The 22,803-nt window shown below is 47.2% G+C and overlaps 1 protein-coding gene across 1 annotated transcript in view; it reads right to left on the bottom strand.

Annotated features, from left to right (window-relative positions):
* The window catches only part of CLIC3 (chloride intracellular channel 3), a 151,377-nt gene extending 142,857 nt beyond the window's left edge, over positions 1–8,520 (bottom strand). The window contains exon 1 of the mRNA XM_069609744.1: positions 8,209–8,520. Within this exon, the coding sequence (XP_069465845.1) occupies positions 8,209–8,244 (36 nt within the window). The 5' untranslated portion in view covers positions 8,245–8,520. The remainder of the gene's footprint in view (positions 1–8,208) is intronic.
* Between the last annotated feature and the right edge of the window lie 14,283 nt (positions 8,521–22,803).

Here is a 22,803-nt window from a genome sequence, read left to right as displayed (position 1 = left end):
TGACAGTTTGAATGTTGTCATGCTCAGGGGCGGGGGATTGGGTTTTGTGTAACAGATGCCGGTCAGCCAGGTGGACTGGTGGAATGATGTGATTCTCGGAATATTGCTGGTCACAGGTGCCTGTGTTTGCGTGCGTTTCTTGGTGGGGGACTGTGGTCATGTCCATTGGGATGGCTTCTGTATTCGTGCCATCTGTGCCCTGCAGCTCCCATTGGCCCCTGTTGTGTTTCTTTTGTTCGTTGGCATGCATGGGTGACTTGTACATTTCAATGGTTGCATTGTGGCTTCATTGCACCTACGGGGAGTTGTACTTTGTGGGCAGGGAGCGGTGTACAGGCACTCAGTGGGGCCGTTTACGGTTGATTCGCGATGCCGTACTTCTCGCCATGGCGGAATGGTACATTCCGCCATGCCTGATGGCGTTAGGTACATGTCCGCTAGGGTCGGAATTGGCGTACCGTTGCACCATGGTGGTGTTTGCGGTTTGGCATGGCGCGCGCGCGCGTGCTTGGTGCAGTTAGCGTTGGCGTTCACTACGGTGTCGCTAATGGCTTCGTACTTTGCGGTGACGGGTCATAGTCGCACCGAGCGCTATTCGATGGCGGTATTGCATTTCCGCCATCGTTTTTCGATTTCCGCCAGGGTCGTAATGAGGGCCAGTAACTGAATTGAAAGTCCTGTAGTAGTCGTTCTTCTCTGTAGTTGCATATTACTCTATCTGATTGGCTACCATGCTTTTAATCATGCTTCTTATTTTATTTTATTGTTCAAAGCGTGGACCTAGCTCCAGAGCAGCAGAGTGTGGGTGTGGCCAGCCAGCACTTGGGCTGCCATCTTTTAACAGTAGCACAGTACTGTGAGTTGAGGTCTGTGCGTTGGTGTGTGCGATTGGACTTAGTCCTTGGTCCTTTTTAGAGCTTTATTTGGGAGGATAGCATGAATGCCAGCATACCCTTGACACTCTGGAGGTGGTCCACAAGTCCATGTTTCTTCTTTTTATCCTGGGAGAAAAGGCAACCCGAGCCTTCCTTGGTTTCTCAGAAAGCAGGGTGAAATGCCTAGCCCTGTTGGCATCAGATCTGTCCTCAACACCAGGGTCCGAAATCCAGATGGCAGTGTGAAATGTCTTTCTACGTGCAAGTGGAGGGAAGCAGAGGGACGCCATTTTGCAGAACTTGGTTCTTGAGACTTAAGTTGCAGCAGAGGAGTAAGGGTACTAATGATTTTAAAAAGTTACTCTATGTATTAAAGGGTGTCTCCCATCACGTGTAGGAGAGCTGAGCATGTAGAGTGCCTTACTAGCTGGGCGAGTGAACAGAAAAATATCTGTGTCTGCCTCTTTCTTGGATACAAATATGACTCTAAAGGTGGCACAGAAGACCTCTGTTGTGTGTGATACCTTAACCAATTGCAATTTGCATGTTGGGAGTTGCACACCAATACTTAATAAAAAAAGGAAACTACAAAGGCTAGAATGCATAGCAATGTTGGTTGAAAAGTCAGCACTGGTTCAAGGTGCCATAGGTGACATGGAGTCACTTGCCAGCTTTGGGCCCCTTGTTATTGGGATACCATGTTCTCAGTCCTGCGCTTTCGATGTACAAATCTTTGCTATCACGATCCTTATGAAAAACGTTAATTTTACATGAAGCAAGACAACAACTCCCAGAATGCATCAGTTTGTTAAATGAAAGCACATGACTTGGCAAGTGGTGTCCCAGTGACACGCAGTCATCTGGTCACCTTCGACATTTTTCGAGCCTTCAGATGGACACTTCGTATAAGCAGGGCCAATTTGAGAGACAACACTGAATGCCGAGTAGACTGATTGATACAATATAACTAATTTTAAGAGTGGGTTCCCTTGCTTTGTTTCCTTTCCTGATATTTGGTTGCAGATTAAAATCAGCAGACAAACCAAAATTGATGATTCCATAAACACGATCTAAACAAGGGCACACTGGTGCAATATAATGTAAAGTGATCTTGTGTAGTGCAACTATGACAAATCAACTTCCAGGGCACCAGTTGTGCAGGGATGAATATCGGTTTCTAAACCACCAATCAGCCCCACAGCTTGGAAACACAAGCAAATAATAAATCTCCTTGTCCAATTTTTGTAACGAGGATGGAGCAGCAGGCTTATCTCCGAAAGGTTGTGGATCGTTGGTCAGTTCAACATAGCAAAAATACAATTATTACCCAATGATAAAAGGGACTGTCCAGTCAAGGCTGTATAAACATATCTTCTTTATTATTATCACAACAGACAGTCTACCACACTACAAACTACAACTCACCCTGTAAAGGAATGCAGAGGACAGACAATTTCAACGAAGGTAAAGGGCTGCAGTCTGGATACTGACAGAAGGGTAGTCGGTATAGTAATTAATCGCAATAGTTCATGTATACTTGGTCACAGCACAAAGGGAGCAATTGGTTGTCAAATGTCACTAGGGTCTTCTGAGAAGGACCAGGGGGACAGAACCACAGGGTACCTTGTGCTGTAGATGTTTTTGGTGCTCGACAGGGTTGAGTCGGCTTCAGGGCCCTTTGCAGCTTCTGCAACAGAGTTCAAGATGGGAGACAGCTGCGGGTATCAGGCGGCAGGCCATTCGGTGAGCGGGGCAGGACGGATGGCTGCAGGCTGGCCTACACTGCAGCTCAGGGTCAGGAATCTTCTCAGTGTTGGTCTGTGGTTCTGAAGCACTGGTCGAGGCATCTCGGATGGTGTTAGTGACTGCCGTGTAACAACAGTCTGCAGTGCAGTAGGTTGCAGCTCGAGGGGCTGGACTGGCTTATGAATGTCCTTTAAGAATGACGTTGGTAGATGCTTGTCGATGCACTCCTCCTAGCTTCTTGACTGGGCTTGTGTCATCCTTTAAAGCGGATGGCCCAAAGCTGAGGAGAGTGTTGCAGGCAGCTGCCTTGTCCTTGGTTTGGTTCAGAGACTCTCTGGCACTTCCCACCTAGGACGCTTGCTGCAGAGCATAGCAGGGCACGCTGTGTGCTGGCTGGGTATCGGTTCTGGAGATGCTGGAGGGCCATCTGGATTCAGTATCTCTCTTTGTTCCCTGGGAGATGTTTAGGGGAGGGATCACGATTCCCTCTTGGAGGTCATGGCCTTCCTTAACTGGCAGAAGATGCAAGGCAGATTGAACTTTCAACCAGGGTCCAATGACTAGTTATTCTTGCTACTCCTTGCAAAGTCTTTGGATGATCTGCCTATAGAAATGGGCCACAGTGATTGGTCTGGGCTAAGCCTACCTTAATGAAACAATTCTCGGTCCTCACCAACAATCTCCTGTATGCATGAGGTCATAACCAAAGTGCTTTGCAACAGAAAAGTTAAATGGGTGAAAACATGTAATACTAAGTCCCACCCATTTTCCTGTCTATTGTGGATCAAAGGGTCTTAATGGATCTCTCTGTGGTTCCTGATTAAAGCGGTAGGACTCCCTTAAAGCTGGGTGGGACCAGACTTTCTTTCGCCGTCAATACACATGCTCGTATGTTCTGAATGTGTTCCCCTTGCGGGAATGACTACTGTAATACACGCTGTGCCAGACATGATATTTCCCTGTCAATCGATACTGAATGCAGGATCTGGCATCAGGTTGACACAGTGCATATGAAAGGGTTTTGGGGGATTCATGTCTCCTTGGTTACCCTTTGCAGCCAGGCCACATGTGGGACTGTTTGAATTAAACTCGGATTAGTATGCATAGCTGCCACCAGCAACAGAGCTACACAAAACGACAGAGGGGATCCATGAAGCCGTTGATAGTTAATTAGGCTGGCCATGGCTCGGGGAAGGTTTTGCTTTCTCCCTTCTGAGATGATATGGTGTAATCATGTCATATCCCAACTAAATATGAGGGGGGGGGGGGAATGCGCCTGTAGTCTGTGTTCACCCAGAGTACATGGGTCTATGTGTAGATCATGCAGTGAGCATAGGAAAATGTGTGCGGATTAGCCCCGCACATTTTCCGGAGGTTGATCTACTATCATTCAATTTCATTTAAAATTTGAAAAATACCCAGGCGAGCGCACAACCACTGTGTAGATCGTCGAATTTCTCACAGCTACTTTGGTGGCCTCTTGGCACTAGGCCATGTACGAGAGGGGCCAGAGGAGAGTTATGGGGAGGAGAGGGTTGGCACTCATCCCCCGGAAGAATATGTGCTCTGTTTGCTGGGATGTTTCTCGGTGTGTTGTGGGGAGGGCACTTGGGATAGGTGTACCCAGAATAGATACGCAGGTGTAGGTACCGGGCTTGATTTAATACTAATAAGGTCTGCCCTGAGAGTGAGGATGCATCGAGTGATTCCTGAGGGCTGGAGGGCAAGTTGGAGAATGTGAATGGAGTTTGTGCATGCAGGGAAACAGTAAAAAGCATATGTGCCCTATTTCAGTGGGGAGAGGGTTGTCTAGATTTTAATTATTCCGTGCATTCTGGGACACAAAGTCCAACGTTTTAAATAGTGGAGTCCAGGAGTACAAGTCGCAAAAGGCAAATACAAAAAAAAAAACAGGACTGCAGTACCAAGACTGGAATCGAACATTTTGCTAGTCTTCATCTGCAGCGGCTGGACGGTGTGTGCAGTCTAAGGTGGAAAGTGTAATGAGGTAGCCGCATAAAGCGAGGCATAACATGGCATATTAGTGAGTTTTGAAAAGGCATCATAAGTTATTTTAAAAAAGCATAGAAAGGGACACCACATATAGAATTTGGTGCCCTCAAGTTGTCCATTATGGAAGACCCGAGTAGTCCCTCCAGTCCGGGTTTTATTCCTTTGCATTTTGATAGGTGTAGCTTTTAATGTTTCCTTTATAAATACAGGATACTATTCCTGAAAAGGTCAAGAAAATAGGAATAGGCTTGTGGGCTCATGCTTCACAGGGCTGCTGGCTCGTGCCAACATAACAGATTCTTCCTAAGCCTGTCCCAGATCTACCAACCCTTCATTAAATAAATACAGATTTCCTACAGGCCAGTGTGCCTCTACCAAAATACACACGCACTCTCCCGTGGCGTCGTTGCAGACAGCCAGAGGAGGGGGAGTTTAGTAACTCAAAGAACAATCGGCTAATTACAGCCTCGATACAAGTCGTGTGGCAGCATTGTGCCTGTGCAGGGGCTGGGATCGCGCGTCAGAGCACAGGCAGCCTGTCACTGGACAAGATAGCAGCAACCTGTCATTAATCGCTGAGGACTCTTGATGTGTTATCTGTTCTGCTCAGGTCCTTCCTGAAATGACACCTGCCCCATTTTTCCACGTTTCGTCGGTCCTACTAGAATAGCTGGCTGGGTTAAGTTCCTGTAGCAAGGACTTGTGTGTAACTTTCAGGTCACACATGGTTCCCAAACCTGCTTTTCGCCTTTGCCAAGATTGATGACATAAATGCAGCTGAGTTGTGCAGTAACAACATGTATTTGCACACACAAGTCGTAATGACCTCTTCTAAGCTAATCGTAATGCAGTCAATATTTCTGTTATTGGCCACATTCCAAACATATTAGATGGCACTGCATACGCTATTGTATTTGATCACAAAAGTTTAAAAGCCTTATAGACCCCTGGAGCACACCATATGGATTTGCCAACTCATTGTCCTCAGCCATCCCACAACAATGCCATCCTCCCCTCTGCCCCCCACACCCCTTTCCCACCGCCATGGTCTACAATGCACATTATTTAAGTGTCAAGAAAGAATTCCCTTTGTTCTTTCTGCAGCACAATGGGCCAGTATTTATGTTCCACTGAACTTTACAATCCAGTGATTTGTCGGAACAGCTCACTGCTACCCGTCTCCGGAAGTCGACATGTTGATGCTTTACAAAACATGGATAATGAGAACTCAGCACTGACAAAGGTGGGGGAGGCACTGGATTCTATGTCCAACCTTTAAAGTTGGGAAGCCTAATGCGCAGCCCCCTAGGGGCTAACAGCGCCAAAGCATAAAAGGGCGGAGGGAAAAGGGTGGAGGGGGCGAGCACCCCCAGCCCTGCCTGCCGCCTCAAAAGCGAGGTGCTGGCAGGAAATAGGAAGTGTGGCTCCTATAACTAGAGTCCACGCAGGGAGAGCGGTCTATTTGCACGCCCGTTCCCTCTGCAGGAGGTCAGCGTTGTCCCACCCAACCCGCCCGAACATGTAATTTCTTTGCAGGTTATCTAATAATTGGGCCTCATTACAATGCTGCCGGTCCGGAAACAAGGGTGCCGGTAAACTACGTGTTTGCCAGCTGTGTTTGCTGCACCCAGCACATCGATCACGCTGGACTTGTAATGAGCTGGTGGGACAGGGAAGTCAGGCGCCCCGGACCCGTAATGAGGCCCATTGTGTTTTTGTCACAGGCAGTCACTCGGGCGATGGAGCAGTGCCCAAACTAGCCTCCTCCCTGTAGCCTAACACGGCCTTTAGAGGACGACATTAGAATAAACATAGCTGTTTCTCTTTAAAATGCGGGCAGGGTTGCCCAAGATTCTCTCTAGCAAGCCTTGGAAATACTGTGAATTCCGAAGATGGGCGACTCCGCACTTCCATGGCAGAATACTGAAAATGCGGGAAATCAGTTTTAAAAAAAGTGTTGGTAGGTGCCCAGAGAAACCGGGCAGTTTCCATGATAAGGTTGCAATGTGCACTCTTTGAGACAAGGCAAACACAATGGGGCTGATTCAAGGAATTATTTGTGCCGAAAAACGAGGATTTGTGCGCCATTCTGCCCGCAAATCCCTGTTTAACAAATGGGGATATGCGGGCAGAATGGCGCACAAATCCCTGTTTTTCCATGAATCAGCCCCATTGTGTTACATTAATACATAACCATTGGTGCTAGGTTCACTATTGTAAATTATTCCTATGGACACAGGAGCTGCGGAGAGTATAGCGATTGGCCACTCTCACACGGCTGCGAAGTTGGATGTTCATCATATAGCACACAGAATAACCGCGAGCGGGACTTTCGGCGCTACAACTGCACTGCAGCCCTGCACCTCGCAGGGGGCATGGTGCAGGAAGCTTCCGAGACATAGTCACCAGTTATTTCGGGGAGCTCTGCTGGGGTGCGTCCCACCACTCTGACAGAGCAATGTCTGCAAAAGTTATACCCACGCTCGGTTTATTTGGGCATTGTGGGCTGAACCAGTGGCCTACCAGAAGGAGGGAGGGGCAGGGGGGCACGAATGACACACATGGAATCGCGCACACTGCATTTGGGGGGACTTTTTCGTGCCCCACCCTCCCCCCTCGCCCGCTTCTTAATGCTGGATAACCTCCTGGTCCGCCCAGCAGTGGAGTAACTTTGCTGAAAATGTTGGGGGAGACATGGCATCTGAATAAAAGGTGCCCTAGCCAAATGAATGGGGACAAAATGGTATGCTATGAAAGTTGGGGGGGACAAACACCTCTGCCCCCCCCTAAAATTACGCCCAAGCCGCCCAGAAATATTAAAACATACACTCAAAGGCAGGACTCGACCACTCCTACAATTTGCCAGTTTCATTTGAAACCCAGCACCCTCCAGCCCACAGCATTCCTCGCCTGTATATCATGCCACATTTTTTAATTTATTTTTTTATTGTGGATTAGTCAATATTTGACTTTTCACAAAACGAAAAGAAAAAAACAACACATTTAAAAGAACAATCCAAAATTCGCATCGTTCTTACAAAATTGATAAACATTTTCAAAATGTCATAACCATCAGAACGTAGAATGACAAGACTGACAAAAAAATACCCAGAATAATAAAAAGAAAGGAATGAATGAACACAACTCACGTGATATATTTCTCTACCAAGTTAATAATATAATATCGTATTCATATTCTTAATTTCCCAAGGCAAAGGAAAGCAGGAAAAAGATGGAAAAGGCGGCATGAGTTGGGGGGCTCCGATTACTCCGTGTCACCCAAGTACCAGTGCTCCGCTCCTGCTCATTCATTCACGCATGCATTCTGGGCTCTGTAGCTGTATTTGACTCGATTGACTTGAGCCCCTGGCACCTGTGATGTGTAACAGTTAAGCTTGGGGGATAATGGGGTGGCATGGATGCCTCTGGAGGCCATAATAAGCTCTGGCCACCCTTCAATGCCCCCCCTCTTCACCCCCAGGCCCCCATGGCAGCTTTGGCACGGGGTGGTGGGCATCACGCATCTATGCCACCTGCCTCCTCGCTCGCACACCGATGCGTTACGGCGCCTTACCTTGACAAAGAGTTCGATCTTGTCCGCGTGTGCCATGGTGAGCTCCGCAGGGGTGCCCTCCTCGTTCCGGGGCTGCTGTCGGTGTGGTAGGGCTGGCGCTTGGTTCTTGCAGTGCCAGGCGCTGCGTGTCCTCCGGGGGCTGCTGCGGCTCTCACAGGGGCAGGCGTATGTGTGCGTGCGTCTCGCGCAGGGCCTCCACAGGGCTTAATGTGCTGCTGGCACTCCCTCTCTCCGCGCAACTGCACCGACTACATTTTTACCCTCCGGTAAGAGCGGACCTGATGAACCTGTTGGATTCGCAGCATTGTCTCATCCTACCAGAAGTAGATAGATACAGCAGGGGGTGTGGCACGGGCATATGAGCAGCCGGGCAAGGCAGGGTGGGTTCCCGAGGGCAAGGCACATGTGTTCAAGACAGGTCAGGCCGGAGCAGGACGATTAGGCGCGGCCAGTTCGGCGCGGGCCGATTCGCCGCGACCGATTCGGCGCAGGAGACAATTGGGCGCGCCCAATTTGGGGCGCCCAGTTCGGCGCTGCGACATTTGGGCGCGGGGATGTTTTGGCGCGGGGGTGCGGGGGGGTGGGAATTGTCATTGTTTTGCGTCGTTCAGTATTTTTTATTGTGAATTGCCCAAAAAAAATAATACAGCATTTGATATGATATGATAGTTTATTTATATAGCGCCATGAAACACATTGTGTATAGGCGCTATATAAATAATGGCACAGGCGTCCCAGGCACGGCAGCAGTGGCGTCACTAGAAATTAGTATTAGGGGAGGCAAATCCTGGCCACAAATACAAACAAGGGGGCTCAGGCTGGTGGCACATAAAATAAGGGTCAACAGGCCTAACTGGTTTAAGTGTATACCTATATCTTACCAAACTGGTTAAAAAATGGTTCTATGTTCATTCATCCCCGGTTTTATTTCGCAGCATTTTTTGCCGAACGTTTTTTCTACAAAAAACTCATCTCATTTTTTATTTATTTTTATTTCAGGAGGTCCCCCCAGACCTCCTCTATCCTTTATTTAGTCCATATTCCCCACCCCACCCTACCCCTTATACGCCCTTATTCCCACCTTCCTATGTTTCTTGCTGAGTTTTTTCGGGCACACCTTTTCGGCAAAAAGCACTTAAAAAAAAAAACTGGCAATGAATGAACGTTGTACCAAAAAAATGTGTCATTAAACATGTTCAGAGTAGGTTTAAGACGATACCATTTTTATATCAAGTTAAGATACATCCTAAAACGTTAGCCCGCTTTCAACAGTTGCAAAAATGCCCTATGCACTCAGCAAGAGACTTAGGGCCTCATTACACGGTAGGCTGTAACCATTAGCGCCATGGTTGCCGCCGGTATTTTACCGTGTCCGCCTTGGTGGATAGTGGAATTACCGCCCTACTCCAAGGTGAGCGGGGGCGGTAATTCCCCATTCACTAAGGCACTTCCCCATTCCCATTATTGCCCCCATAGGGCTCAATGGGAATGGGGAAGGCGCTAATTACGGTACCGCAAGTTGCGGTACCGTAATTAGCACCAAGGTCGCTTTGCGGCACCCTACTTTAATGGCTCGTAAAACCAGCCGTTAAGGTCGGGTCCCGCAAAGGGAACTCGTAGTAAGGCGGTAAGGGTTTACCGGTACCGGTGCCCTTACCGGTACCGATAAACCTTTACCGCCTACCGTGTAATGAGGCCCTTAATTCTTTTAACTCAAGCAGACACCGCTCACACCACGGCTTCACACAGGGGTCATTACGACCCTGGCGCTAAAGGGTTAACGGCGCCGTAAAAAGGCTGCAGCACCGTTAACCCCTTAGCGCCTTACTACGAGGTCCCTTTGCGGGACCCGACCTTAACGGCTGGTCTGGACCAGCCGTTAAAGTAGGGACCTCGTGGGTAATTACGGTACCGCAATGGGGCAAAATGGGAATGGGGAAGGGCCATGGGGAAATGGGGAAATACCGCCCCGCCAACCTTCGAATGGGGCGGTATTTCCCCATTTCACCATGGCGGACACGTTACGATACCGGCACCAACCATGGTGCTAATAGCGCCATGGTTTAGCGCCGGTATCGTAATGAGGGCCAATGTGTAGTTAAAGGTGGTATTTAGCAGGAGAGATATATCTTCCAGCTCAGCTTTAAATGATAGGCAGTCAAAAAGAGTCAGTTTAACAGAAGAGATATCCCTCATGCCTCAGTTTCAAATGATAGTCAAGGACAATTTGTTTACCAGATGAAATATCACATAAAGGTGCCAAGTACAGGGGGACAGGAGGCAGCTGCTTCCTTGGTTCTTGGTAACAATGGTGGCAGGAATCTCACTTTATCCCCATAGAATTGTTAACAGTTTTCAGTTTCTGGTTGTACATCCCGGTGGCGGCTGGTGAACTTTTCAATTGGAGGGCATACATTTTTCCCCTAAATATGCAACAACCAATCCAGGGGTTGGGGTGGGGTTATCCCCTGCAGGTGGGGTGACCCCCCCCAGACATTTTTCTAAATAATGGGCCTCATTACGAGACTACCGCCGGTATTTTATTTTTTCCGGTGCCCAGAATTGGGCAATGTCCGGGTCATTACGGCCTTGCCGGACCCGGTATTTGCCCATTCCTGGGCGCCGGGAAAAATTCTTCCCCATTCCAATTCGAGCCCCATTGGGCTCAAATGGGAATGGGGAGGTCGGATGCACCGGCACCTTTATGAACGGTGGCGGTGCATCCGACATGCTGTGCTCGCGGGTGTCGCTCTGCCTGCCAGGTCCGACCGGGCGGGCAGAAAGGCACCCGCAAGCACACCATGTAGTTTGCCAGTCTGGGAACTACTGTACCGGCAAGCTTACCAGTACCAAAGTTCCCAGACCGGCAAACTTATAATGAGGCCCAAAAAGGTGTGTTTTACAGCACATTTAAAAAAAAAAATGGGTAAAAAGCAAACACTTTGCAATTGTTTTTCTAGGGTAACTCATGAAAAAATCCAATAGATGGTAGTCACCATCAGGGCACAGGACCATTTCCCCAACACATTTTCATGAGGCCTTTGCCCACAATATATGCCAGTATAAAAACATTTTCATGCTGGCTGCGCCCCTACATTTACATGCGGGCTGCACTAATATCTGCCAGTATTCCCATAAAAGAACATACTCATGTTTGTTTTGCGCATAATGTCAGTAATGATACTATAAGAAAGCATGCCCACGCTTGCTCTGCCATATGGCAGTATCCCCACATATAAACATACTCCAGTTGGCTTTACCATTCAAATGCCATGCCACTGTATACAAACATGTCTAAACTGAAAATCTCATGCCACAGTAAAAAATGGCTAGACTGGTTGCATTAAAATTTCTGTCTAGCTATATAACATTTATCGTGCTTGCTTTATCAAAGATGCCAACTGCAAAATATGCCAGAGTCAGAAATGGCTATACTGGCTGCATCAAAACCCCTGTCTAACCACATAATACCACTTATGTTTGCTTTATCAAAGATTCCGAGTACAAAATGGCATACCACAATAAGAAAGGGATGAACTGGCTGTATCTAAATTCTAGCCTCGCCACATGATAACCCTTATCACGCTTGCTTTATCAAAGATGCCAAACACAAAATGTCATGCCACAGTACGAAATGGCTAGACTGGCTGCCTTAAAATGCCAGTCTAGCTACAGCTACATAATGACACTTATCATTCTTTCTTTATCAAAGATGTCCAATACAAAATGCCATGCCACAGTAAGAACTGGCTAAACTGGCTGCATTAAAATGCCAGTCCAGCTAACATTTATAATGCTTGCTTTATCTTAGATGCCCAGCAAAAAATGCCGTGCCTGCCCCCTGAGAACCCCGGCATCGTGCAAGCACACAATCTGATTATGTATGAATGCGAGGTGCTCGGGGGCCCAAGGTGCAGACATGGTATTTTTTAATAAGGCATCACCGATAGATGCCCAGTAAAAAATGACCATGCCTGCCCCTGGTCACCCAGCACCTCGCATAGGGAGACAATTTTGGCCAGTGGAGGTGAGGGGGGATGTGCAACAAACCCCCACCCACCAAATTAGCCCCACAGCCCATCATTCACAACATTCACACATAGCATGCATTCCCTAATTCACATGCGCACCTTCATCATACACTCTTTCGTTACACACAACACACACATACACACTTACCTTCTGCCCTGGTCCTGAACTTTCCTTCCAGCACTCCAGCTCCCACACAGCATGAACAGGAGCCAGGAAGCAAAGAACGCATGTGCGTAAGAGCAAGAGCACTGATGACAAAGTGCACTGTTTTGTGTGTATGTGCATGGAGGTGCAGAAACCGCCCCCTTGCACATACAAACATGCAGTTCCCCAGCCAGCATCCCCAATGAGCCATGCATGATTGGGGAAGCAAAACGCCCCTGGCTTTGCATGGCCCATTGGACATGTGCGGCTGGGGAACAGAGCTATCAAATGGAAACCATGTTTCCCTTTGATAGTTCAAGCCAGTCTAGGAGCGCTCCCTCAGCTGGCTCTTCGGGTCCTCAAGCTGGCTTCTCGGGTCCTCGTAAGTCAGCCCCCCTCACCCATTGAGGACGAGCCACTACTAGTACACCCTCAATAGATCTATGCACAGGGGCAGTGTGGCTGAAGATGAAACAATGTTGACTTTGAAGTCGTGTACATGAACTACACTGTTGGTAATGCAGTGATTTTTAGTACATTAGGAGAACCATAGACACGCTCTACAGTAGAAGGCTGTCAGGGTAGCACAACAGGTTGAGTGACAGTTGCTGAGAGGTTATATATTTAAAACTGGTTGTTAATCGTATGACTTTTTGCAATTCCTTAGTAAAAAAATGTGCTCTAAAATGTTTTCGCAGAGGGGATGCGTTGGGATGGCGGCTTGCTAATATTCAGGGCTGGGACGGGGACATTTCTGCACCTGTAGTGAAAATCAAACGTTGGCACCCATGAACCCACAGTTGAATTTCCTAATAACTGCTGTCAGCACAATACAAGTGTAGAGGAGCAGTTACATACCTCTGCAGGAAATCCTGTCCCCCCTACCTCCTCTATGTTGGAAGCCTGAGATTGTGACATGTTTGACACCAGCAGTTGTGACCATACCACAGCAAATATTCAAAAGAAGGTACCCTCTGAGAAAACCCTATCAAATGTATCCCCAAAGAGATGACAATCTAAGAGAGTAACTCCCTATAGGAATATGAAAAAGAGTGAAAGAGGAGCTGGAGACATCATGAAAGATGCGCGTGACGCCCTGAGAATACTGGCTGAAGAGAATGCATGGATCTTACAGAAACTGATGACTAAGTAAAGAATCGAGTCACCTTTCATATGTAAAAAGAAGATTGCATGTGTGTGATGCACTACTGAAAATGTAAGCCATTCAATAATTGTACAGATGCTATAATGCAATTAGATTAAGTAATCTTAGAAGCTGGCTATACGTAGTGAATAGATTGCTTGTGAAGCCACCATTGCATAGAAGCTGGACATCGGTGTCATGAATTTAGTAAGCCTGGACCCATGAAGAAGAATGGCTGAGAACGGTTTTGCAGCAAGAATAAGATGAGATTGTGGAAATGAATGGCGAGGCTATCTGGCCTGGTGTCAAAGTTAAAGCAGCCAAGAGCAGTTATCTATTCTTGAAGGCGCTTACCGTGAGAAGCTGAATCATCCCGTGTTAAGGTGCAAAAAAGAACACAAATGTGTCAAGTTTTATTAATTTAAGACATTTAAATGCTGCATAATGGATCAAATCATGGTCTCCAGTCACGTGAGCCAAGGATGGAAATAGAGTTAAGCATGGAGTCCAAGAACAGCGATAGTGAAGGCTTGTACTCCGTTATATTCCCAGAGACAAGAATAAATTGCATGGCGAAGTTCAAAGACAATCTTCATGGCAGAAGGCATTGGTGAGGAGAGATTCTGGGCTAATTGGGTGGAGAGGTAAAGTTTAAGTCCACCTCCTGGCACCATGCTATTAAGTGAACTGAATGTTCCAGACATGGCACGAGCATGCCAACCAATTGTTGAGGGCCGTATAATGAAGGGCCTTATAGTTTGGGAGCCAATGATGTACCGTGTACTTAATAGTGGTGAAGATGACATGTTTTAGAGGGAGGCAGAAGTTGTTCACCTGACAGTAGACATCCAATCACAATCCCACTTCTAATAGAAAGTATACTTAAATATGTCCCATTAACCTATCACAATCCCTCATAGGTTTTTCTTGATTTGCCACATACTATGATGTCACGTCTGACATATTTTTTGCATTAAAGGATGTTTTTATGAGAAATGCACTGAGAGCTCAAGCGAACATCTGTTGATGTCCGTTGTAACTCCCTGTTTCAGATAATTGTTAATAAAACAGAACCTTTGCCATCTTCCTGAGTTGGTTTGATTATTTGGTGTCAGAGTTATTCTGAAAACCCCATCCATTCCAAGCATGATACCCAAAGGGCCATATGCTCAAAAGCATTTATATGTGTTTAAGCAGTTTGACAAGCATGAAACATCTTTATAAATATATCCTGTGATAAAACACAAAGAAAGGGCCACAGAAATCATAGAGTATTTGTGTGGTAGTCTGACATAAAAAGAAACACATTTTAGAAAACGAGTGAAGGCAAGTTCAAGAAGCATTTTTCAGTTTGGAAGTGTCTTTTTTGTTTTTTTCTATGCAAGTGTAAGATGCACATTTGGAACACAATAGTGTGCCCAGCATGTAGGAAGCCTGCTTTTAACAGTGATGGCCCATTGATTCCCGTGGTGTCCCTTTGGTACAACCTCCTTTCATTGTGGGATGAAAGGACGCTGGGTTTTTCTCCATTGTTATTTCAACGTGAAAACTCATCGAATTTTGTAGGGGGGGGGGTTAAAAAAATATATAGATGGGGTGTGGGAGTTCGGGAATAGTTAAATAATTAAAATAAATAATAAAAAAACCCAATGAGTTTTCTCGTTGAAGTATCCACAGAGAAAAACCCATTGTTGTTTCATCCTGCGATGAAATGACATGGAACCGTCCCTTTCAGGCCAGAAGAAAGTAAGCAGTCCGAGCAAATAGAGTCTGCAACGGGAATGGCGGATGGGCAAAGGAGCACCTTTAACATTTCTGGAAAGAGTTCTTTGCCAGAGGGGGTGGGAGGGCAGACCAAAAATTAGGGGAGCAAAGCAGCAAAGCAGCAAATAGGGGGTGCAATCGCCCTCCTTTGCCCCCTCTGGGGACACCTATGCTATGCAAGGCATGGAGGGTGCGGGCAAAGCAAGGAAAGGACTTAATGGAAGAGGCATACCATGCAGGATATGGAGAGTGTTGCCCCGGTTTCCCAGGCAAGGAAGGCAGGGTCCCAGGAAAGGCAAGGACCGCATAGAACAGGAATAACACGCAGGGCAAGGAGAATATGGCATAGGTATACGAGCAAGGCACGGAAGGACACAGGCAAAGCAAGGCAAGGACGTCATGGAATAGATATAACATGCAGTATGCAGAGAGTGTGGCACAGATATTTCCGGCAAGGAAGGGAGGGTCCCGGGCAAGGCAAGGGCGGCCTTGCACATGTGTACCATGCAGGAAAAGCAGAGTGCAGCACAGGTAGCCCATGCAAGACAGAGGGATTCTGGGAAAAGCAGAGCAAGGAGGGTGTGACACAGGTATACCACTCAGGATAAGGAGAGTGTGGCAAAGGAATCCCAGGCAAGGCAGTGAGGATCCCTGTCAAAGTAAGGCAAGTAAGGCATGGTAGAGGTATAACACGCAGAACAAGGAGAATGTAGCATAGGCATACCAGCAGGGCATGAAGGGTCCTGGGCAAAGCAAGTCAAGGACGTCATGGAACAGGTATACCATGCAGGGCAAGTAGAATGTGCCATAGTAATACCAGGAAAGGCAGGGTAGGATATCAGGCAAATCAAGGCAAGGACATCATAGAACAGGCATACCATGTAGGGTAAGTAGAGTGTGGCACAGACATCCCATGCCAGGCAGGGAGGTTCCCTGGAAAAAGCAAGGCAAGGACGGCATGGCACAGGTATAACACCAGGATAAGGGGAGTGTGGCACAGGTATACCACATAGAATACAGGAGTGTGGCATGGATATCCTAGCCAAGGCAGGGAGGATTCCTAGAAAAGCAGGGCAATGGCGGTGTGGCACAGGTATTCCACGCAAGATAAGGAGAGTGTGGCACAGTAATCCTAGGCAAGGCAGGGAGGGTCCCGGACAAAGCAAGGCAAGGAAGTCATAGAACAGGTATATCATGCAGAATACAGAGAATGTGTCACAAGTATACAAGCAACAGAGGGAGGGTCCGGGACAAAGCCAGGCAAGGGTGCCATGGCATGGGTATGCCATGCAAGACAGGGGAATGTGTCATAGACATACCAGCACAGCATGGAGGGTCCCAGGCAAAGCAAGGCAAGGGTGCCCAGCAGGACAAGGGGAATATGGCAAAGGTATACCAACAAGGCAGGGTAGGGTGTCAGGCAACGCAAGACAAGGACATCATGGAACAGGTATACCATGCAGGTTAAGCAGAGTGTGGCACAGATATCCCATGCAAGGGCGGGGGTGTCCCCGGAAAAGCCACGCAAGGTCGGAATGGTAGAGGTATACCATGCAGGGTAAGGAGATTGAGGCACAGGTCTCTTTGACAAGTCAATGAAAGTCCGATGAGAGCAAGTCAAGGGACTACGTGGCACAGGTATGTCACATACAACAAGGAGAGTGTGGTCCACACATCCTAGGCAAGGTAAGCAGGGAACTGGGAAAAGCAAGTCAAGGAATGTATGTCAGAGCTATACCACGCAGGATAAGGGGAGGCAAGGGGGCTGTAGCACAGAGATACATGGCATGCCAACAACGTCTTGACACATTGAATTCATTTTATCCAATTTATTGAGTGCCTTTCACCAAAGGGACTGAACAATAAAAAATATCCAAAAAAGTACAATTTATCATGTTAGAAATTGAGCATAGGAAGAAGGTTCACTAGAAGGGAGAGAAGGCAGAGAATTTAAGAGAGAAGAGAAGATAAAAGATAGGTTTTGGAATTTGTTTGAAAGATACAAAGAGACGAAGCGGAACTAAGTGAAAAGGGGAGAGCATTTCAGTGTTTGGGAGCCAGAAGAGTAAAAGAGTGGAAATGAGACGAAGCACAGGGAGGCTTATGAACAGTTAAAAGAAATACATTCTGTGATCGTAAAGGGCTCGAGGGGACATAGAACGAACGTTAGGTGGAAAGATAGAGGGGGGGCCAGACCATGAGTGCATTTAAAAACAATCGAGAGGAAGTGGTAAAGAAGACGAGATTCAAAAGGAAGTAATGAAATTGATAATAGGGAGGCTGTGATGGAGGACCGAGTGGGTAAAGAGAAAAGGAGACGAATAGAGGAATTATAAATAGAACGAAGAGGAAGAAGGTGGCAGGCAAGGAGACCAAGCAATAACAATGAACATTAGTCAATGCAGGAAAGGACAAGAGAGAAGACAAGTTTTGTAGCATGAAAAGAAAGATGGGGGGGACACATGTTAAAAAGAGCATAGTGACTAGAGCGGGCAATGGAAAAAATATGAAAAGAAAAAGAGAGAGAAGGATCAAAGATAACGCCCACGTTGCGTGCAGATGGTGAAAAGGGAAGAAAGGATGGGGGAAAGGAGAGATAGAGGCGGTGGGGTGGAAGTAATAGTAGAGGCAGGAAAGAACAGAACCTCCATTTTTGAGGGATTAAGATGTGTGAAATGAGAGGACATCTGAACAGCAGAAATGCAGGTTGAAACAGTAGAGTGAAGAAGAGCATCAAAGAAGGAAAAGAAGAGAACGATCTGGGTGTCACCAGCATAAAAATGAAAAGAGAGATGGAAAGAAGAGATAAGGGCAGAAAGGTAAGCAGTGTAAAGGGAGAAAAGAAGAGGCCTGAGTACCACGCCTTGAGGGACACCATAAGGAAGAAGGAGTGATAGAGAAGAATGACCTGCTCCGGTAACAGAGTAGGTCCAAGGACACAGGTTTTCTTAGCGAGGCAATGACAACAGGTGACATAGTCCTACCAGCCAAGTTGGGCACATGCATCACAATCCAGGCGGCTGTGGCACAGGGATAGGGGGCATGCCAAGGGGGGCAGATTGAAACAGGTTTACTAAGCAAGGGAAAGACAACGGGTGGCACAGATATTTCAAGCAGGACAAAGAGGATGTGATAGGAAAGGCGGTGTGGCACAGGGATACCTGGCATGACGAGAACAAGTATGAACATGTATATCAAGCAAAGCAAGGACAACGTGTGGCAAAGGTATACCAAGCAGGACAGCACGGATGTTGCACCAAGACACCGTTCTATGAGAAGAAGGCACTGAATGTAGGAGAAAAAAGTGGGACCGAGATGGTCTGTGGTGCACACCGCTCCATTTTCCTTAATATTACTCTGGATCTATCCTTTGGCTTTCCATTGATAGGTCGTGTTGTTGGGTGTCCGTGGCAGACTTTCGTAGATGCCTAGCTCTAGTTTCCATTATATGCAAAAAAGACGGCAGTGGAGGTAGGAAAACTAGAACACATGTACAGGCCTGACAGTGTACGGGTCGGCAAATTAGAACACAGACCGAGGTCGTCCCAATACACATGGCCAAGTCAGTGTTCACTGCAAGTTTTGATGGTAGTGGAATTGAATGTTCCATTGAAAGGCCCTTGACTTGTATTGCAATCCCAAACTATAAGCCAACTCTAATGCCAGTCCAAAACAATAGATCTTTGGCCGTGGCGGTGAATGGAGATTTGGAATTCCAGTTATACCCAATTTTTCATCCACGATGGAAATTGTTTGATTTCAAATTTTGGAAGTCAAATGGATGGTTATTTCAAATCTGTGGCAAGCTTTAATTGGATGTGGTCATAGGGCTGTACGTGGGCACCCCTGCTTTGCATGCCCCGGGATAACTGTTGCTGTTATAGAAATATGGGATGCGTCCACAGCCCTGTGTATGAGGTTCACTTTCCATGGTCTGCACTATCTTCTTTTTCCCATTTCAAATAAGATTGCCCTTTTCAAGGGATCTATACAGGTTCCTTCTCTTCGTCAGAAGGGACCCGCATCTCCTACATGGGACTACAAAATCAAGAGTGCAAAAAGACTTTTCTATTTTTAAATTTTAATATCTTCAGAAACAGGTGTATTTAATCCTCTTAAATCAATACAAGCTATCTATTTCCTATGCCTGTGTTCCCACCACCCACTTCCCTAAGCCCTAAAATCCAACTATATGTGGACATATGTATGTAGCCTATATATAGCACTGGGAGGAAAGCTCAGTGGCATTGCTCTTGTCTTGAAACAAGACAACACTGAGAAGCCCAGGTTCCGACCCGGTCCCGCGCTTAGAAGCACAATATAAATGAGAAATGTAAGTTTATATATATATAGAATGTTCTAAGGATGCCTATTCATTGGGGATACGCTTCCCTTCTCAGCCCCTCCTTTTCTAAAATTCACATAAGGAAAGGGAAACATTATCTCATGGATGAAAAAGAAGGACGCAGCCATTTTGTCTTCACGTGCACATCTTGAGTGTGTTCAACTAAGGAGTGTACTTGATTCAAAGTTTAATGCTAGAATGAGGCTTGCAGATTAAATGAGCTCCAACCCTGGTGTGCATTATGCACTTAGGGCCTCATTCTGAGTTTGGTGGAATTTCGGAGGTAAATGTGCTGAAATTCTGCCAAAATCGGTTACCGTTACCACCACTTGATGCCTTGGGTTTACCACGGGATTACAAGGGGTTGTAGGGCAGCGTTAGTCCCCATTTATGGAGTCACAGACTCCACTGGGGATTTTCGGCGAAATTACCACCAGAGGAATTACAGAGTGATATTTTTGAGGAAAAGTGGAGGATTTTCCACCTGCATCAAGCTTCCTCCAAAACGTGTGATTTGGCAGTGCAGGAAAAAAATGCTGGTAACCGAATTACCGCCATGCTTTCCTACATCACCAAACTTGGAACAAGGCCCTTAGCGATTGAAGCCCAAAAGTCTTTCATCAAACACATTTATGTCAAATATACAGATCTGTGGTCATTCTTATGTTCCCAACATGCTTTCTGCTTTTTTACAGAGCCACCAGGAACGCCCAATTCTCCTTTCTCTGAGGGTAATTTTGAAAGAGCGCAATAGCAAATAACATACATGCATATTCTAGGCTTTGATAATGTGCTTTGCTCACTAAGACAAGTGTAACATTCTCATTATGATGATAATATATACTGGATGGGACGTACATTTTTTTTAAAAAGCTGGTTTACAAAGTTAGTATAATAAATTAATTTCAATTGACAATACATACCATTAATCTCTCAAAATATTCTTATTTTACAGAAAGGGTCGCGCTCTGATTAAAAACTTGTAGCATCAAGATGGAGAGAGACCCAGACCCAGAGGGAGAGGTAGTGAGAGACACACACTGAGGGAGAGAGAGGCACTCAAAGAAGAAGGGTATAAGGAGAACACCTGACCCAGACGATATTGCCAGGAAGAGCATGCGTGTACCAGACTGCACTTACACAGGGATGCAGAGAGAACGGAGACCACACTAACAGTGGAAGAGGCACAGAGAGGGAAAGAGGGAGTGAGAGAGGTAGAACTAGAGATGGAGAGAGACTGCAGAGAAAAAGAGAGAAACAGACTGCACGACTGAGAGAGACATTGGGCCTCATTACGAGTTTGGAGGTAGCCATTCCGTTTTTAGCAACATGGCTACCCCCAAACTCGGGTCCCGCAAAAGGGGATTTACCGGGCCATTCCGACCTTGGAGGGCCCGGTAATTCCCTTTCGCGGGACTCAGACCCGCTACATCCCCATTCCCATTTGAGCCCCCATAGGGCTCAATGGGAGCGGGGAGGATGCTAACAACGGGCCTGTTAATGATGGGCCCACTCTTAGCATCCTGTTCTGCTAGCGGGTCCCGCTCTGCACGTCTGGTCTGGCCAGGCGTCCAGAGCGGGACCCGCTGCAGAACTCGTAATGTGGCGGCCCGGAATGAATGGTGCCGGTCCCTTACCGGCACGGTTCATACCGTGGCCGCCACAGTTGTAATGAGGCCCATTGAGAGCACACTTGACCACACTGACAGAGTGAACAGAGAGATCACACCTATCAACACAATACTCATCCACCGAGAGAAACACAGGCACAAACTGACACAGAGGGAGGCATGGAGAGAGAGTGCATACCGAGCAAGAGAGAGACAGACGGAGGAGGGCGGTAAGGGGTTAACGGCGCCGGTAAAGGTGCCAGAGCCGCTAACCCCTTACTGCCCCATTACGAGGTCTGCTCGCGGGACCCGCTAAGGACGCCTGGTTTTACCAGGCGTCCTTAGCGGGCCCGACGAGCAGCCCAGGATACTAACAATGGGCCTGTCATTAATGGGCCTGTTGTTAGCATCAACCCCATTCCCATTGAGCCTTATGGGGGCTGAAATGGGAATGGGGATGTACCAGGTCCGGTTTCCCTGAATGGGGAATTACCGGGCCCTCCAAGGTTGGAATGGCCTCGTACTTCCCCATTCAGGGAACCCGGACCCGGTACCCGGAATGGAGTTAGCCATGCCGCAAAAAGCGGCATGGTTACCTCCTTCCTCGTAATGAGGCCCAGAGAGAGCACTGGACCAGCAAGTGATGCGCAGGGTTCAGCTAGTGATATTTATCAAGCATTGGCCTAGCTAGGACGCAACAGAGCCCTGTGCCATGTGGTCGATGCGTCTATTGTGTCCCTTGCAGTTAGGCTTTTATTTACATTTCGATTTTCAGTACTGCATCTTGCTCCATCTCTTCCAACCATCGCTTCTATGGGGGTACTACCCCCGCTCCCATGCCCCCATGGACATCTACCTACCACCCGCTCCAGACAACCATTGCCATTGTTACCCATTCCCTCCTTTCAATATTGGACGTAGTAATCCAGTTTTGTTTGGTGTTAGGGAGTTTTTGCTCTTTTTCGTTGGACGGAATCCGAAGAAACGCCCTACTCTGGTCGTTTTCGGATCTGGCTGCGGCCGTGTCTGAGGGGGTTTATCCATGAGGTTCACAGTTCTGTTTGAGGAACTCCTTGATCACCAGGGCTGTCCGTTTGTCCTGAACAGCGAAAGCGATGGAGCCCTGCAGGTAGATGGTGTTCCAAAGTGCTGCTGCTGAACATAAAGTGACCTGCTTCCTATTGTTTGTTTCCAACATGAATTTGTATCCAGTCTTGCGATGCTGCATCTTCTGGGATTGTGCGGACATCATGAGATCTCATGTTTTTGTGGCTAGGCAAGGTGGCGTTTGCTCTGCCACATCCTTCTGTGTAATACTGGCTGTGCTAAAGAGGATCAGAGCCGATACTAGAAGCCAGTGTTGCTCCCTCAGAGTAGGTGAGATGTGTTCACATTGTATTATGCTGCTGCTAAGTCTGGCTACAGAGGGATGTACCGCTTTGAATGAAGTGAGTGATTTGGCAGGGACGCCGGGGAGGAGTGTGCGCCACCCACCCAAGTGTGATGCTACCATTCGAGGTTCATTTGCGCTTGCGGCTAGCTTCAGTGTGAACCAT

The sequence above is a fragment of the Ambystoma mexicanum genome, chromosome 8, assembly GCF_040938575.1.
Source record: "Ambystoma mexicanum isolate Mex_15411 chromosome 8, UKY_AmexF1_1, whole genome shotgun sequence".
Classification (NCBI taxonomy): Eukaryota; Metazoa; Chordata; class Amphibia; order Caudata; family Ambystomatidae; genus Ambystoma; species Ambystoma mexicanum.
This window is presented reverse-complemented; position numbering and strand designations above follow the sequence as displayed.